This window comes from Limanda limanda, chromosome 4 (genome assembly GCF_963576545.1).
Source record: "Limanda limanda chromosome 4, fLimLim1.1, whole genome shotgun sequence".
NCBI classification, from domain to species: Eukaryota; Metazoa; Chordata; class Actinopteri; order Pleuronectiformes; family Pleuronectidae; genus Limanda; species Limanda limanda.
This window is the reverse complement of record NC_083639.1, coordinates 26,901,298-26,919,597: the sequence shown is the minus strand read 5'-3', so window position 1 is coordinate 26,919,597 and position 18,300 is coordinate 26,901,298. Positions and strand designations below refer to the sequence as shown.

The 18,300-nt window shown below is 42.6% G+C and overlaps 1 protein-coding gene across 1 annotated transcript; it reads left to right on the top strand.

The window, feature by feature from the left end:
* Positions 1 to 4,146: 4,146 nt before the first annotated feature.
* ip6k1 (inositol hexakisphosphate kinase 1) lies at positions 4,147 to 16,300 on the top strand. The gene is made up of 8 exons (XM_061070160.1): positions 4,147 to 4,342; positions 6,129 to 6,274; positions 6,371 to 6,497; positions 9,779 to 10,022; positions 10,327 to 10,508; positions 11,064 to 11,239; positions 12,395 to 12,628; positions 15,519 to 16,300. Exons 2-8 carry the CDS (start codon positions 6,158 to 6,160, stop codon positions 16,029 to 16,031), a joined length of 1,593 nt encoding a protein of 530 aa, XP_060926143.1. The 5' UTR covers positions 4,147 to 4,342; positions 6,129 to 6,157; the 3' UTR covers positions 16,032 to 16,300.
* The last annotated feature ends 2,000 nt before the right edge of the window (positions 16,301 to 18,300 follow it).

Genomic DNA, 18,300 nt, shown 5'->3' with positions numbered 1-18,300 from the left:
GGGAAGTCCTTGATTGTCTCTGTCTCTGGACTTGAAGGACGGAAGGATTTCCTCTCACACATTCACAAACACGCAGATGATCAGTAAGTCAGAAATAGCTTCTTAATCAGTCTGTCAGCATCGTAGAGCTGCAGTGAGCCCACAGCTTTGTCCCGGTGGTGGATGATGATGATGTAAGCTATGTTCACACAGATGCTCTCAGCTGATTGGCTGAATGCTCGGGCCATTCATCGAACCTGGCAGAACACAGGGCGCTGATTAGAGATCTGTTTGTTGTGAGCAGTGTGTTTGTTTTGAACGTGGAATCGCCTCCTCCACACGGACGATGGGGAAACTCTGCTTTGATTCAAAGTAAACGTTGTGTTGAATTAAGTTGTGTCATCAGTTGTGTTTGCGCTGCAGGAGGTGGTGGAGGTGTCCATTCACTTCATAACATCTTTCTATTTTAACTGATTTAAAAAACCAAGGTACTGCAACAAGTAATCGAATCATTAACTGAAAATAAATCAAGGATTTTCTCCTTTTCTTTGCCTTATGCAACAGAACCCTGGTGTCTGTCTATTGGTTATACAAACAAGCATCTTGAAGGGATTACTCTGGGCTGTAGGAAAAACTTTTTATTTTTTTTTGTTTATTTCCTGTCAGTCGACATTGAAAGTAATTGCAGGCGTAGCAGCAACATGACAGTAGACAGCATTAACACAAAGGCTAGAAAACAACCTGATTGAGAGAAAGCAGAAAAAGCCAGACGTGCTCACGCAGCCTTAAAAGTACTAATGATGGGACATTGGATTCTACTGCTTTGTTTGGATGTAGAATATAATATATTGGTTTTGAAACTGTGAAGGTTGAACAACCAAATTTGATTACACACAAAGAAAGATGTATAGATAGGTAACAGTACATCTGTTGATATCAAGAATTAATACGACTCTTTAAATACTGCCCAGCTGTAGGAGAAGGGATGTGAGGTAAGGGGGGATTTGAGGAGTGGGATGAAGGAAACAAGAGGAGGGAGAGAGGAGTTGTCCTTGAGTCTGCCCTCCACCAGCCTATTCCCAGCCTGATCATCACACTGCACAGAGGGCGCTGCCTTTCAGAAACACACACCTGTTGTCTGTGTGCCAAGAGCCATCGACGACAACATGAGCTACTAACAGGGTCCGCATGAACACCTGCTCTTCACTGAATCCCCCCGGACTTACCTCTGAGGGAATATATCTGAAACCTAAACACAAACGCATCTTCCCGTTTTGCATAATTTCAAAGTCACATGTCCAGTCCTCAGAATACACACACCTCAGGTCTTGGTTCTTGTTGCATTAAAGTAGACTCTTATTTATCAAATGGCAGATATGAGACTCCCATGAATACTGGTGTCAGCATTCATGTTTGTCAATATGAACACTTTTATTTACAGAAGAAAGTATGAAGAAAAGATGTGATCAGATCGCTGATGTATCAATAGTGGAAATTGTTAACTCGGGGAAAAAAACCCTAAAGTTTTAAAAAGTTGTTCTTCCCTTATATCACCAAATACTGATTTCTAACATGGAAGCTTTAGGGGGTTTAACAGCGTTATTTGATACAGTACAACAATTAAAATTCAACGATGAATAAAATGAATACATTTCCATTTTGCATGCGATCTTCATTTATAAATACATTTAAAGTTTATGTAATACCCTTCTGATGTCACAGAGTGTGTGTTGTTGTGTAGAGAAGTGTTGTGGGTCAGGGGATCATCACGCCGATTTCACTGATCTCAGAACATAACACATGTGGCCTGATGTTTACTGTTTGCTGCTAACTTTAGAATTCATTGCTCATGGGAAACTCTGTGAGCTCTGTTGACTGTGTGTGTGTTTGTGTGTGTGTGTGTTGTATCGTGACTTGGGATCAGAGTGTTGGATGTTGAATTTCCATCCTGGTTAAATATATATGCACCGTGCAGTGAGCAGTCGAGATGAGGCTCCAGTGTGGTGTTACAGGATCAGTGTAGTTCAAGTCATTTTTTGACATTTTCACCTTCATGACATGTTGGAAGTTTCTGGTCAACTTCTCACGTCAGCAGTAAGTTTGTTTCTCTTCTTCTTCCATCTCTCCCCTGCAAGTCAAGCAGATGCTGACCTCAGTGATGTGGTCACAACAGAAGCCTTCCTGTGGTGCACCGCTGCTATTACTAAATACTTGAAATTGATACTTGACAGGGAACAGACGTGCACAGTGTTTTTGACGATGTTCATGACTAACAAGGTTTATCATGGCGATGAGAAACAAGTTCTTACTGTTAACAACAAGGTTTTGTTTTGTTTTTACTGTCAACAAACGGCTGCAGTGCGTCCGTGTTCTCGTGGATTGAAGTCTTTTAATATGCAGCAGTTTCAGGGGCAGAGTCAATGTTTTCCTTGCAGAACAGATTGCATTCAAATAACTAACTATTGCTACAAGTAGTTTTTATTCTCATTATTGATTTATCTGTAAAATGTGAAAAAAAATGCCCCTCGTAATTTCCCACCAGACACTTGTTTTGTGTCCTAATCCATAAAACGTTTTATTCACTCTTTTGAATTACAAAGTTAATGTCATAAACGTGTTTTCACAAATGACCTGATTTGTTTGAGTCGTCTTATAATAACACAGGAAGGAAGTAAAACGTGAAACTCCTAGGTGTGTTGTTGATGACAAACTAAATCATTGAAGGAGAACACAGCATTAGACCATTACTGAGGTATTAGCTGTGCACACTACTGTCTGTCTGGGCCCTTCCCAGTAAATCACTAAGTTTTCTAGGTATTTCTATGTGTATTAGAAACTTACACCTGCTTTTTCAAACAGAATGTAAAAGATTATATTTTACTTCACCGTTTTAGTTCCTGTATTTCTCTCCTGATCAACAGAGCTTGCTCTCTTGAGGAAAATAGGGAAATACTTGTTGACATGTTTTTGACAAATGTCTCAGTGTCTGAGCTCTTATTTACTGAGGCTGTTTACTGTTTATTTTTAGCTCACATCTTGATATCATCTGTCGTGAATCGCTACAATCTTGACATTGTCCAGATGATGGCCTCACTCACACACACACACAGACACACACACACACACAAGCAGGCTGTGACATCATTAGCAGGCCTGCTTCTCTCCTCCAATCCTCCTCTTCTTCTTTGTTCCCTCAGTTCTTCCCGTCTTCCTCTCCTCTTCCATGCCATCTTGTCTTGTCTCGTCTTCAGGCAGTGATGAGTCATGTTGGGGGAAGGAAATTATGCCAAATTATACTAAAATAAGATGACAGGTGTCCACATACTTGTGACTGTGTGTCTACTATGGGTCCTGATCCACCTGGACACAACACTGTGAATTCAATTCAGTTGTTGTCTCTGTTGCACCAATTTTTAAAACCGCTCAAATCGCAGAAATAAATCTGCGTTTGTTAGCACTGAAAACAACATTTTCATGCAGATCTTCCCTAATTTACATTACAGTGATGACTCAATGAGAGCAGTATAATATCAAATTAATTATAAAATCAGATCATATTATTTCAGGAACCTTCAGTTGATTTTAAATGGGAAGATTAGAAAACACCATCATCTCCGGTATATGTTGAATTATTCACGCCTATAAAAATAAACATGTTCACTAAAATAAATTCATGAGCTTTTTTACATCTCAGGCAGTTTGATGTGTTAATTTGGAAAAAAAATCTGATGTCGTCCTCTATTTTTTTCGTCACCAGTGTCATTTTTAAAAAATGCTAATCTTTGTATTTTTTAATTTTGATGTGTGTCAGCAACAGACGAGCTTTGATCTCATCCTGTATTTGTGTAAATGTGTTTCTGAATGCTCATTGAAAAATCAATCATGGAAAAAAAATTTGTACTCCGGGTGCTGGTGGTGTTTTAAAATAAAAATGGAGTTTCACATCATCAGCAGGACATTGAAGGTCCAAGGAGAAAGTGTGTGTGTCTGTGTGTGTTTGTGTGTTTGTTGTGTAAGGCAACGTTCATAGTTTTGGCTTCACAGCACTTTCACTGTGGCCACATTTAACAATTTGTTCTTCCTCTCTCTGCAGGAAGTGGTGACCTTGCCTAATTGACACGCTGCTGCTGCTGCCCGCTCCCCATCTCTGCCCCCCCCCCGGCCCCGGCCCACCCACACACCCCCTGCCGGGATTGGGTCTCCGTGCTGCCGGCGGTGGATTGGAGCACTCTGATTGGAGGTTTTGCGAGGTGGTTTTTCGGTCTGGCGCCGCCTCCCCCCGGGGCCGGCGTGCGCTCCCAGCAGCCCGTGGTGCCCTGTGCCCCCCCGTCCCCGTCACTACACAACAGAGCCCATGCCCAGGGTAAGACCGGAACCCTCCGGATGTATGACTCCGGTAATGTGACAATCAATTCAGTGTTTCCCTTGTCAGCACCAAAACAGAAAAGAGTTGTGAAGATGTAGCTGCCACAACACTTGAGAGGAACATTATTCCCTTTGACTGGTTGTTTAAACCAGTGGTTTTCAACTGGTTTTGTCCCAGGGACCACCATTCTGACTAGAAAGTAATCCTCGGCCCGCGTGCCTGTGCCTGTGCCTGTGCCTGTGTGTGTGTGTGTGTGTGTGTGTGTGTGTGTGTGTGTGTGTGTGTGTGTGTGTGTGTGTGTGTGTGTGTGTGTGTGTGTGTGTGTGTGTGTGTGTGTGTGTGTGTGTGTGTGTGTGTGTGTGTGTGTGTGTGTGTGTGTGTGTGTGGATTAGGGTTGCAAAATTCCGGGAATATTCAAAGTTGGAAACTTTCCATGGGAATATACGGGAATATACGGGAATAAACTGGAAATGTTGTGGGTAATTTATACTAACTGTATTTACCTTGTCATATACAGACATGAATATAAACATTTTGTTGTGTCATAGGCTGATTTGATCCCTGAGGAAACTTTGGGCACTTGACTATATGCTTCTGCATCGTTGTGTCATTCTTAACATAGGTCTTTGCACAGTATTTGCAAATGTACACAGCCTTTCCTTCTACATTGGATGGGGTGAAATGTCTCCACACATGAGATAGTGCACGTGGCATTGTTCTGTAGAATAAGATGAGAAAAAAGTTTGTAAAAAAACACTAATGCAATGCCAGAGATATAAATAGTTAGCCAAACAATTGGAATCGTCTGTAAACATATTTTACAATTGATGGATAAATGAATAGAAATAGGCTAGATGAACAGATGAACAATCCTCAATCAGCATGCTAATATATTTTCTCCAGTAATATCATTGAAACTTACCTGACTAGTCCTGCACTCTACAGCAGGCCTCAATAGCCCTGCTGTAGAGTGAAGGATGCTGGGAATTATCTGTGCATGTGATGGAGTTTTGAATGATGTTTTTATTGCTCAGCGTTTAATTTGCGTATTTATTTTTTTTCAAAATTCCCGAGCTAAACTTCCCATGGAAAGTTTCCGGAAAGTTTCCGGAAATTTACTGGAAACTGTCCACCCCTTTGCAACCCTAGTGTGGATAGAAAGAAGTTTTAACATTTGGTTTTCCATGTTGTTTTTATTTAAAAACCTCAAACAAATCTATAAAAATCTTAGGAAAAAACAACCAAAACAGTTGATTTTCAGTGCTTGAGAATTGAAAACAAAATCAAAAATGCAGTTTGTAGTTGTCCTGCATCTCAGAACCATATGTACATCAATATATAACGTTCATGACTTAAATGTACAGACATGTAGCCGACATGTTGAACGTTAAAGTAACGGTGATCCATGACAATCAACATAAACTGGGGCTACAACTGAAGAGGGGAGATGACAAAGTAATGCAGAATATGTCACAAGTGATAATCATACAACATCACACAAACAATTGAGGCCTACTCAAGTTTAACCTCATGATCACCAACACCTTATTCAAGAGTTCTCTGGTAATGTGTTGAAATATCAAAGCGAATTTCGCGGGCCCCCTGCAATGCCGTCACGGACCACCAGGGGGCCGCGGACCCCAGGTTTAAACCATTTGACATTTTCTTTGGATAAATCCCAGGACAGGAGCACTAACATTTGAAATGAAACCCAGCCACAGTGGGAGCAGCGGCCGGAGCAGAACTCTGCACCTCCTTGTTAACTCCTTCCTCTTGTCTGCAGGAGGAGGCGCAGTGCGTCTGCCAGGAGCCATGTGCCTCCCTCACACCAACAACATGGACAACAAGCTACAGGGGGCGGGACAGGGGGGCGGGGCTTCACTTCGACTGCGACCAGGAGGCGTTCCACTGGAGCCCTTCATACACCAGGTGAGAGAGTTCTGTGTGTTTATAGAAAAGTTGTAATAAAGAGAGAGCCCCATGGTGACGTCATCATCATTTTTACTTTTGTGTGTGTGTGTGTAGGTGGGGGGTCACACCAGTATGATGCGTTACGATGACCACACAGTGTGTAAACCTCTGATCAGCAGAGAGCAGCGATTCTACGAGTCTCTGCCTCCAGAGATGAAGGAGTTCACACCTGAGTATAAAGGTCAGTACAAACCGTGATGTTGTTGTTGTTGTTGTTGTTGTTGTTTAGTACCAGTGGAGACGAGGAAGCTGGATGTGTTGGTGAACTTTTCCCCTCAGCTCTATCATCAGATGGGCCTGTTTGTGTTTTGACTGGTGTTAAAATAATAAAAGAAGATAAAAACGAAACAAATCTCTTCTGTGTGGTTTACAAAGTGGAGTGAATGGACTCTGAAGAACCAGATGTTTCCCACGCAGGAGCAAAAAGAGACTGAATACTGGACTCACAAACATCAGGTGGACACAACTCAGAATCACAAATTGGTTCTGCTGCCTCTAAGTAGCCAGAAATCTGTTATTGTGGATTCAAATTGTAGAAACTGACCCCGAGGCTCGTCCTCTGCTGTCAATCTCATAACTAGCAGGTCAGCGTTCTGTGACTGTTTGAATAGAAGTGACTCGTGTACACGCTCTCACTGCCAGGACAAATCATTTTGACGGAAATGTTGAAAATAGTAACTAAACTAGTTGTGTGTACGTTATAATTCAACTTCAGCTCCAATGCACTTGCCTCTCGTTGAGGTTTGCAAAGATGTAACTTCTTCATTTTGATGACATTTGACTCAGACATTTGGTGAGGTAATAGTAGATTCACATTTTTAGCTCGGCCTTCGATTCTGATCTTGTGTTGCTTTCACGGAACCTCAGTCCTCCTCCGGCTGCCTGGTTAGTCAAACAAATCTCTAACTACTCTTAAAAACCAGACGGACAGAGGGAAGGAAGAACGGATGTTTAATGGCATTAGAGTGGTCGAGCTGCTCTGCTCTTCATCACCAGGCACATACTGGAGCTGCTTCTACTTTCCTTTGCTGTAGTAACAGACCAAACACACTTTGACAGTCACTGTACACACTCACTCAAACACACACACAACTCCTCCATGTATGCAACCTATTTAAAGTTTTGGCGAATTGTGTAAGAGAGGAGATAATGACGCAGATAATGAAAGATTTAAATGGAGGACAGGACCCATGCAACACATTAGTGATGGCTCTGTTCCAGGTTATTGTTTCCTGACACTGACTAAACATATCATGAGCATGTGGACATTAGAATTTAACTCAAAGCATCTCGGTGCCTGAGTGCAGCTTCACAGAGCTTTGCACTGTACATGCTGATATTAGTTTCCACAAATTATGGTCGGCATTCTTACTATTTACTGACATATTATTGACTTAATGATGAATCAGTCTGAATGACTCCTTGACTTACAAGTAGGGTTGCAAAATTCCGGGAATATATAAAGTTGGAAACTTTCCATTGGAATTAACGGGAATTAACGGGAATATACGGGAAACGTTGTGGGTAATTTTTACTAACTGTATTTACCTTGTCATATACAGACATAAATATAAACATTTTGTTGTGTTATAGGCTGATTTGAGCCCTGAGGAAACTTTGGGCACTTGACTATATGCTTCTGCATCGTTGTGTCATTCTTAACATAGGTCTTTGCACAGTATTTGTAAATGTACACAGCCTTTCCTTCTACATTGGATGAGGTGAAATGTCTCCACACATGAGATGATGCACGTGGCATTGTTCTGTAGAATAAGATGAGAAAAAAGTTTTAAAAACAGAATCGTCTGTAAACATATTTTATAATTGATGGATAAATGAATGGAAATAGGCTAGATGAACAGATGAACAATCCTCAATCAGCATGCTAATATATTTTCCCCAGTAATATCATCGAAACTTACCTGACTAATCCTGCACACTACAGCAGGTCTACATAGTGCTGAAGTGTGAAGGATGCTGGGAGTTATCTGTGCATGTGATGGAAGAATGCACAGTGGAGGGTTGAAACTCAACGTGCAGTGTTTGCTGCATTCCATACATCTTTAAAATAGAGTTTTGAACGATGTTTTTATTGCTCAGCGTTTAATTTGCGTATTATTTTTCAAAATTCCCAAAATTCCCCAGCTAAACTTCCCATGGAAAGTTTCCGGAAAGTTTCCGGAAATTTACCGGAAACTTTCCACCCCTTTGCAACCCTAGACAGGACCCATGCAACAGATTAGTGATGGCTCTGTTCCAGGTTATTGTTTCACAGAGCTTTGCACTGTACATGCTGATATTAGTTTCCACTAATTATGGTCGGCATTCTTACTATTTACTGACATATTATTGACTTAATGATGAATCAGTCTGAATGAATCATTGACTTACAAATACTTCCCACCTTGCAAAGTCAGTGAGCTTCTTTACATGAGACCTGGTGGATTTGTTCCCACTGATCTGTTTTCTCACCAGTCCAACCTGCTGGTGCTGTTGGTTCCAGTGCCCTGACACCATGAGACTATAAGGAGTCTATATTTAACCCTGGATCTTTGCCCTACTACCATTGTCCCACTGGTTTAATAACAAGAGACAGACAAACAGCTGCCTGACCAGGACTTTCTGAACCCGTCAAGGTTGTTTCAGCCAGAAACATTTTGACTCTGTTTGATATCTGACTCCTGAGTTAAGATTTGGAGGAGAAGAATTTGACCCGACAGATCTGCTGGGTTTATAAACAAACAGAAATCAGATACTGTAGAACCATGGCGAGCCAGTAAGTGGATCTTAAATTGAATTCTGAAAGATAACTGTTACACAGCGGAGGATTCAAGAGACGCAACCGATGTGATTATTATCCTGGTTCTAACACATGCAGCTGAATTCGGATGAGTTGCAGTCTTTAACTTCTCCGAGCAGGAAGTCGGGATCTGCAGCTGCATGAGCCAAAGTTTCATGAGTTTAATGTTTATCTAAAAGAGGCTGATCTGATATGAAAGGGACCAGGGGTTTGTAAAAACTTGGACTGGTAAGATCTGAGGATAATTGCACTTTATTCAAAAATGATCAGCAGACTGATAAAGATGGAAAAAAGCAACTCTGGCAGCAGCTTCTCCTTCACTTTTGGGAGCAGTCACGTCGTCCATCTTTATATTCAGTCTCCAGATATCAAACTGCATTATGATGATTCACCGTGTGACCTGAGTCCACTTGTATCTATGCTATTGTTAAACATATTAATGCCCAGACCTGGGACTGGCAATACAAGATGCTACAATCCAGCTACGTATGAGCATTATATGACAATATGCAGCCACTTGTTACTTCCTCTAAACTTTATTTCTGCCGAACTTCAGAAGGAACAAACATTACGCAAGTTGTCTCACAATCTGTTGTGGGACGGACAGTTAAATAAACATGTTATCTGTTATTTTCTGTCTGTGTTCCCCTCCGTCCCGGCAGGCATGGTGCTGGTTTGTTTCGAAGGCGACTCTGACGGCTACATCAACCTGGTGGCGTACCCCTACGTGGAGAGCAACATGGAGGGGGGGGCCGGTGACCACGAGGAGCGTGAACCCCCCGAGAGGGAGCAGCCGAGGAGGAAACACTCCCGCCGCAGTCTCCACCGCTCCTCCTCCTCTGTTTCGGAACACAAGGATGAGCGGTCTGACCGGAGGGAGTCACATGACACCGACACCTCTGAAAAGTAAGGTCATCAAAATTAAAGAGATTGTGTGTTAGCAAACTTTGGAGGCAACTGATTTCCTGTTTTATTTCACTGTAAACTAAGGACATTTATTAACTTTTCCACAATTTTCTGACATTTTAAGGATATTTCTTGAGTTGAGAAGCTCACATCTATACATTCAGTAAACTGTCTGTTTGATAAACTCGGTCAAACTGATGTGAATAATTTATGTCCTTTGTAGATTCAACAGTTTGATGTGAGAATCCCCTTGTGTGAACTCTTCAGTGTTAACGATCCTCTCCTCCTCCTCCTCCTCCTGCAGTCTTGCCGAGCTGAAGAGTCCCCGGCTCGACCCCAAGATCCACTCCGACGTTCCCTTCCAGATGTTGGACTGGAACAGTGGTTTGTCATCAGAGAAGATCAGCCATAACCCCTGGAGCCTCCGCTGTCACAAGCAGCAGCTCAGCCGCATGAGGTCTGAGTCCAAGGACCGCAAGCTCTTCAGTATCCTCCATTAGCCGCTCACATCTCACGCTGATGCTCACCAGCCACTGGATTTCCAGAGCTTTCATAACAACCGATCTGAGAGTCACCGGTAGAATAAGAGGAAACTGTAGCCTCTGTGAATAAGAGTGAGGCTGTGAGGAAGTAGGTTGGAATGAAAGTGAGGGTTGGAGGAGACTGAGGTTATCGGGTTAAAGGTGGCGGTTTCATCTTCAGCTTCAAAGGGAGCAGCTGCTGCTGCCGGGGAAACAGCTGAGGAAAGTGAATGAGCAACACACACAATGTCCACAGCTCAGGATGGGATTAGAGTCAAACAGATTCCACAAGGCAGCTGTCATTTTGGTTTTAACAAACAATATTTAGTGTTTAAAACTATTCAATACATTCGGTTCAATTCAACTTAACCCAAAACTTGCTTTTCTTTCACAGTAAGCTGTTATATTTGCATCTTTCCTCTATTCCCCCCAAAAAACTCCAGATTGGGTAAAAAAAATATAAAGGGACGTATCGGACATCAAAGAGCAATTAGCTCCTTAACTTAAGTGTCATAACCAGAGTTTCTATTGTTGGAGAACGTGGTTCATCATTTCTCTTACCCCTGCATCCTGGACCTGAAGATGGGCACCAGGCAGCACGGGGACGATGCCTCCGAGGAGAAGGCCGCCCGGCAGATGAAGAAATGTGAACAGAGCACTTCAGCCACGCTGGGGGTCCGAGTGTGCGGCATGCAGGTAAAACCACAACTTCTCCACAGGACAAACCGGAAGAAGACTTTATTAATCCCCACTTGATATTTAAGTTGAAATATGTTATACACAAACATTATATTGAGCCGCTGGGCCTGCTACTCTTGTAACTGACTAAGGACGTCTAAACTCACGATAGAGTCCGGTATGTTTTCATGAAGCCGTGTCTCCGTGAAGCACACAACAGAACACTCAGGAAAAACACTCTCTCTCCTTGTGAGTGATGCTAACTCGTCCGTTTTATTCGCCCAGTGATCTAATGTTCCCCATAACAATAGAGGGAAGATACGGCCACTGTGTCCTCTTCCTTGGCCATCGTCTCCTCCCAGCTCTGCAGCTCCGGTATTTCCTCCTCAGCTCCTTGGGGGGGGGGGCTTCATGTCTCTCTCTCCGGTCATGTCTCTCTGCCAGAGGCTCATCAGCTTCTCCCTGGTGTAAACAATGGAGCCCTGGCTCTGCTCCACCAGGATGGAGATCCGGCTTTATTAAAGTACTCCAAGTGAAAACCAAAAATAACATTTGATACCACATTATATGAGAAAAATCCAGAAGTATTTAACCTAAGAAAAGAGTGAAAAACACACAGATTTTAGTTTCTAGTTATACTTCTTATAGTTGTACTGGCTCATCTGCAACTCTTAGGTTACATCCAAGGGTTTAGTATTTAAATCATTCACGCCTGCTGTCCACACACCTCTGGAGGTTTCCAAGCCCCTAAAATGAAGAGCCCAATTTTATTTTGAAAACTGTCGGGCAGAAACTGAGACATTTAAAAAATATGATGTCAACGCCCACGCTCGCTTCCTGATCCCGTCCCATCGATCATGATTTCACTCTCAGAGGTGAACGGAACATTTCATTCGTCCAAAACAGGAAATTCCTGCTCTTACTTTTTCTCAAGTGCTGTTTCTCGTTTTTAAAATGTTCTGCAACTAAGCAACCAGCTGCCGTGTCGACTGCTTCCTGTTTACATCGGCATGTGCACTCCCAGTGTCATGTGATGGTCATGTGATTCGCCATTTCCGTTGTGGTAGTAAAGACAGAGATGACTCTTGTTGCAGGTACACACACAATGGACACAGTTTGAGAAGTGGGATCTGATTGTCATGTGTTTTAAAGATTCTCCATCTGTGTGTGCAGGTGTACCAGCTCAACACCGGTCACTACCTCTGCAGGAACAAGTACTACGGCCGCGGCCTGTCGATCGAAGGCTTCCGCCAGGCGCTCTACCAGTACATGCACAACGGGAAGGGCCTGAGGCAGGACCTCTTTGAGCCAATCCTGAACAAGCTGCGCAGCCTGAAGGCGGTGCTAGAGAGCCAGGCCTCCTACCGCTTCTACTCGTCTTCACTGCTCATCATCTACGAGGGAAAGGTGAGTCTGACGGTGTAATATCCATGTGTCAAACTGAACTCCCTATTTAAGAAGAACTATTCTTCAGTAAACATCTCTTATGTTACATGACTTGTTCTGGATCATTTTCTCACACTAACAGCTGTGCAGTTTGTAGATTTTTAGCCTCATCTTCTATTAAAACCAAAATTCAGCAGTTCCTTATTTCATGCAGGTTCAGTGCAATGTGTGAGAAGCTGCTGTGTCTGCATGTGCCACCATGAATGTACAGCATGGAGGTGAGAGATGAAGCCCAGATTAATGTTTGTTTACATTCCACAAAAAAACTGAAACTGAGGCAGGATTAGCGACCGGGCAGAAACTGTCCAGAGGCCAGATCCACAAGGTGACCTCTGCAGCAGTTTGATTCAGCACAACAACACTTGGTTATATATTGATCCAGTTTCCAATTCCTAGTTTTTACCAAAACATTATAAAATGTTATTTTCCTATTTCCATCATCAAAAATCCAGTAATACTGTGAAAATCTATGTTGTGCCCTGAGAGCCTGAAATGTCAAACTATCAGTGAGGAAACATCGTGTTGCTTAATATGAGGAAGGAAGTCGCTGTCACCGCCGAGGATCAACATAGTCCAGGCAAAGTAGCCCATTTTGGAGCCAAAAATAGAAGTAATTGTAAAAGAATTTTTTTCAGCATAGATTATTTCTATGAGGTGTCCAGAACAACATACTAAAAGTCCTAAGAAATCCAAGTTGAGGAAATATGTTTAATTCTCATCAATGTGTGCCAATAAGGCAACAATACACCCCAAAAAGACAATTTTTTTCCTTTACTCCTATCAAAATGAAACTTTACACAATGAAAGTAGCCATGAAACGTAACATTTTTTGTATTACAAGTTTCTTTGAAAATGAATTTATGTATGTATTTGTAATACATATGAATGGTGTTTGCCTATTCAAATTAGGACATATTCAATAAGTGTGGAGCTCATGTGCTTGTCAAATTCATTTCAAAAGAAACTTGTAATACAAAAAATGTTACGTTTCATGGTTACTTTCATTGTGTAAAGTTTTATTTTGATTGGAGTAAAGGAAAAAAATAGTCTTTTTGGGGTGTATTGTTGCCGGGCCTTATTGGCACACATTGATGAGAATTAAACATATTTCCTCAACTAGGATTTCTTAGGACTTTTAGTATGTTGTTCTGGACACCTCATACAAATGATCTATGCTGAAAAAAATTATTTTACAATTAGTCTGTCGTAAAACGCTACTTTGCCTGGACTAACATCAAAACAAGAGTTGATATATAACTGCAGCTGTGAAGACTGGACGCCGTCGTCCACTGAACTTGAGAGACGGATTTTTGTCTTTTCCTGGAATATGTTGAGAGCAAAATTATAGAATAATACAAAGATGACCCTGTGGGAAACGTGTTTTTCTGTCAATAAATCAATGCATTGTAATAAGTTGTTCATCAGACATTCGATGATATAAATGTTGTCGTGGCTTTCAAGCCGCAGTGTCTTGTCGAAGTCGGTGTTTGAAGAGAGGAGACCGCAGTAATGTTTATTACTAGGGTTGCAAAATTCCGGGAATATTCAAAGTGGGAAACTTTCCATGGGAATTAACGGGAATAAACTGGAAATGTTGTGGGTAATTTATACTAACTGTATTTACCTTTTCATATACAGACATAAACATAAACATTTTGTTGTGTCATAGGCTGATTTGAGCCCTGAGGAAACTTTGCACAGTATTTGCAAATGTACACAGCCTTTCCTTCTACATTGGATGGGGTGAAATGTCTCCACACATGAGAGAGTGCACGTGGCATTGTTCTGTAGAATAAGATGAGAAAAAAGTTTGTAAAAAAACACTAATGCAATGCCAGAGATATAAATAGTTAGCCAAACAATTGGACTCGTCTGTAAACATATTTTACAATTGATGGATAAATGAATGGAAATAGGCTAGATGAACAGATGAACAATCCGCAATCAGCATGCTAATATATTTTCCCCAGTAATATCATTGAAACTTACCTGACTAGTCCTTCACACTACAGCAGGCCTCAGTAGCCCTGCTGTAGAGTGAAGGATGCTGGGAGTTATCTGTGCATGTGATGGAAGAATGCACAGTGGAGGGTTGAAACTCAACGTTCCATACATCTTTAAAATAGAGTTTTGAATGATGTTTTTATTGCTCAGCGTTTAATTTGCGTATTTTTTTTTTTTTTCAAAATTCCCGAGCTAAACTTCCCATGGAAAGTTTCCGGAAAGTTTCCGGAAATTTACCGGAAACTGTCCACCCCTTTGCAACCCTATTTATTACAAGAAGTTCACCGGTCAGGAGTCAGGACGAGCTCTAGAGACTCGGAGACATCACACAGCCAAATGGTGAAAATCTGCCTTGCCTCTGCAAGACAAGGAGTCTTATAGGGGGGGTGGGACCCCAAAACTAGAGATAGCATGACATCACACAACAGGGTTTCTGATTACATTTGGCCATGCGTTGTACCTAAGATTTACATAATCCATAATCAAAGATAGTTTAGAGAAGGGAGGAAACTTAACAGAACACATCTGGAATAGTATTTAAAAGTCTGGGCAATAGAATCAAAGCCCTGAGGATATTAACGTCACTATGTTTTATAACCATGTTCAAAAGATCTCTCAGTTAAATATACTACAATGTTAACAAACAAACAAACAATAGGATGAAGGTGAAATCGTTTCCTCCTTGGTGGGGATGTTGTGTCAGTGTTGTGTTTCTGCTGCCCTCTACAGGCTCCATCAGGTATTGCAGGTATAATAAAAACATAACCGTTGTTTCTCCGGCTGTGGGACAGCGACGATGTTTTATTAGATTCATTCTGATCAACACTGTGTTTGATTCTCTCTGCAGGAATCGGGGGTCCTCAGCTCTGGGCAGCATCCAGCCTGGCAGCAGCAGAAGACCCCCCCGACAGACCCCGGCCCCGGACCCCACGCCCCCCCGGCCCCCGACACCCCCCGTCAAATGGACACGAGCCAGAAACCAGACCCGGGGTCCCTGTCCTCTCAAGGGTCCGGACCAACTGCTCCGCCCTCCCCGGCCCCTCGTCCCCCCCCACAAGCCCCACCCACCACGTCAGACTGCTACTCCTTCTCCCCTCCGACACCCTCCCCTCACCCCCGTCCAGACTCCTCCTCCTCCTCCTCGTCCTCTGCTCCCAGTTCAGTTTCCTCGCCCCCTCCTCCCGCCCCCCCGAAGCAGCCCCCCCATGTGGACGTTCGTATGATCGACTTCGCCCACTCCACCTTTAAGGGTTTCCGCGGCGACACGGCGGTGCACGACGGGCCGGACCGGGGCTACATGTTCGGACTGGAGAGCCTGGTCCGGATCCTGGAGAGCCTGCGGGACGGCAACCTGCCGTAGCTCCGCCCACACACACACACACACACAAACACACACTCACACTCATACACTGCTCTTCATGAGTTAGCTTAGGTCATGCTGCTGAGACGTCTCGGCTGTAAATATGGAACAGGGTTCTCCAGGACGTCACCATGGAAACATGGGCATTCTACAGGAGAGTAGTAACTATAGCAACGGGCAGGAGGTGGGACAGCACCTCTGCACCTCACACACACCGGCTGTGCATCTATACTTGTGAGGACCCTCGTTGACATAACATAGCATAAAGTTAACAACTAAAGCCCAAACATTACTGGCATGAGTCCTTTTCAGAAGAAGCTCACACACACACACACACACACACACACACACACACACACACACACACACACACACACACACACACTCTGTATCAATCACTGACAACGATCAGGGAAATCATGGAAATCTGAAACATAAAACCTTCTTGGTGGAAGTAATGAGGGCGACTGAGGTCCTAACACCGGATTTAGGACCAGACGAGGTTCCCTCATGGTCCTCACAAACATAGACAATCAACAGCAGACACACACACACACACACACACACACACACAAACACACACACACACACACACATCCTGGGAACATTTATCTGTGGAGCTGCACCGTGGAGCAGAGAAACAACCAATCAGCTGAATCCCAGGGACCGCCCACTCAAGTTGACCCACACTCACGTAACCCCGCCCCCAATCCACCCTCTCACCCCCTTCACCCCCCCCGCCTACTCCTCACTCCTCTTTCTCTACACAAACCAAACCCGGACAGGTGAACGGACTCTTTCAGCGTTACCTCCATGACGCACTCAGAACCACACACACACACACAAGCATCTGTTAAAGCAATAGATGGCGATGATAGATGGAATCCTTTTTTCTCTCGGGCAGTGCAGAGGGCGACGTCGCCCACAGGGAGAAGTGCGACTCAAGTTTGCATCATAGCAGTTAGACTTTAAGGAAAGAGTATAGATCATTTTTAAAAAACGCTATATGTCCGTTTTCGGGGCTTGAAGTAGTCGGTGTCCTGTGAAAAATCATCCTCTTCTCTATTGTGTCAGTGTCCGTTTCCCAAATCCAGTCTAGTGATATTCTGTATTTTATATCCTGTCAACAAACCCCATGAAAACTCATCAAATTGACATGTTTCAGTGTAAAAGTCTGAAAGATTTTATTTCTTTGTGCCAAAACACGTCACTTTTACATTGGACATGTTCCATCAGGTTCCCTCACACCACCCTGCTGCTGGAAACACTCACAAAAGAAAATAGTCCCCAGCAAACGCACCCACTTCCTGGTGTTTTGTAATATTATCCAGAAAGAAGCGAGACAAGTATTTTTAAATGAAAATTGTAGATTTGTGCATTTTATGCTTTTATTTTTCTGGACGACGGGAGAGAGATGATCAGAAATGACTCGTGATCTTCACTTCAGCCCCTGAGCTCCTCCTGGAGGTTCATCCTCCAACGTGTCGGGTCACAAACCAACGATAATCGTCCCACAGCCTCCGTTCAGCAGCTGCTCCGGAGCTTTCAGATCGAAAAGCTCTAGATCAGCTGTTAGTTTGACTCTGTGGTGATAATTAGAGATGTTTCCAAAACACTTTCCTGCTGTTTTGAAGCAGTAAAAGAAGTGATTAACAGGAAAAGAACAATGCAGTTTTATCTGGGTCAAACTAATATACTTTAAAATCGAATATACTATTAAGCCATGGTATTGGATTGTTGCATAGATTTGAAGGTCTTCGATCTTTCCCTGCATCTTCAGCGTTTCTGAACAAAACGTCGTTAGTAAATATGTTTTAATCAAATTGTTGATTCTAAAGTCAAGAAGGAACTTTCCATCTTTCAAATGTGAGGATCTTGAAATGTAAAAGCTCCAGAAACAGCTTGAGAACTCTGAGGTGGTTTTGTTTTGTCGACTTTAAATTTCATGAGGTTAACGTGTGTTTCCACAGGAAAGGTTTAAAGATCGTTGTTGGTTTTCATGGGATCTGTTGACATGATTTAAAGTGTAGAGTGGTTAAAGCCTTATTCTGTGCACTAGAGTGACATGGTGGAATAACAGGAATATTTAATGTCAAGAATATTTTTCTGATATGTAAAGTGTGCTAAAAAAAATGCACAAAAAAATAAGTTGTGATATAATTTGCTTAGAATCGTTAATAACAGTAAACCTGATGAATAATTAGACGATGTAACTATCGTTCAGCTCGACACCAAAAAAAAAAAGAATAAGTAAAGAAAATCATCCTCA

Excerpts from the sequence above, each read along its gene's own strand:
- ip6k1 (XM_061070160.1), top strand. The coding sequence starts at position 6,158 with ATGTGCCTCCCTCACACCAACAACATGGACAACAAGCTACAGGGGGCG. Across the intron at positions 6,498-9,778 it reads GTTCACACCTGAGTATAAAG|GCATGGTGCTGGTTTGTTTC; the intron begins GTCAGTACAAAC and ends CCGTCCCGGCAG. Across the intron at positions 11,240-12,394 it reads TCCGAGTGTGCGGCATGCAG|GTGTACCAGCTCAACACCGG; the intron begins GTAAAACCACAA and ends CTGTGTGTGCAG.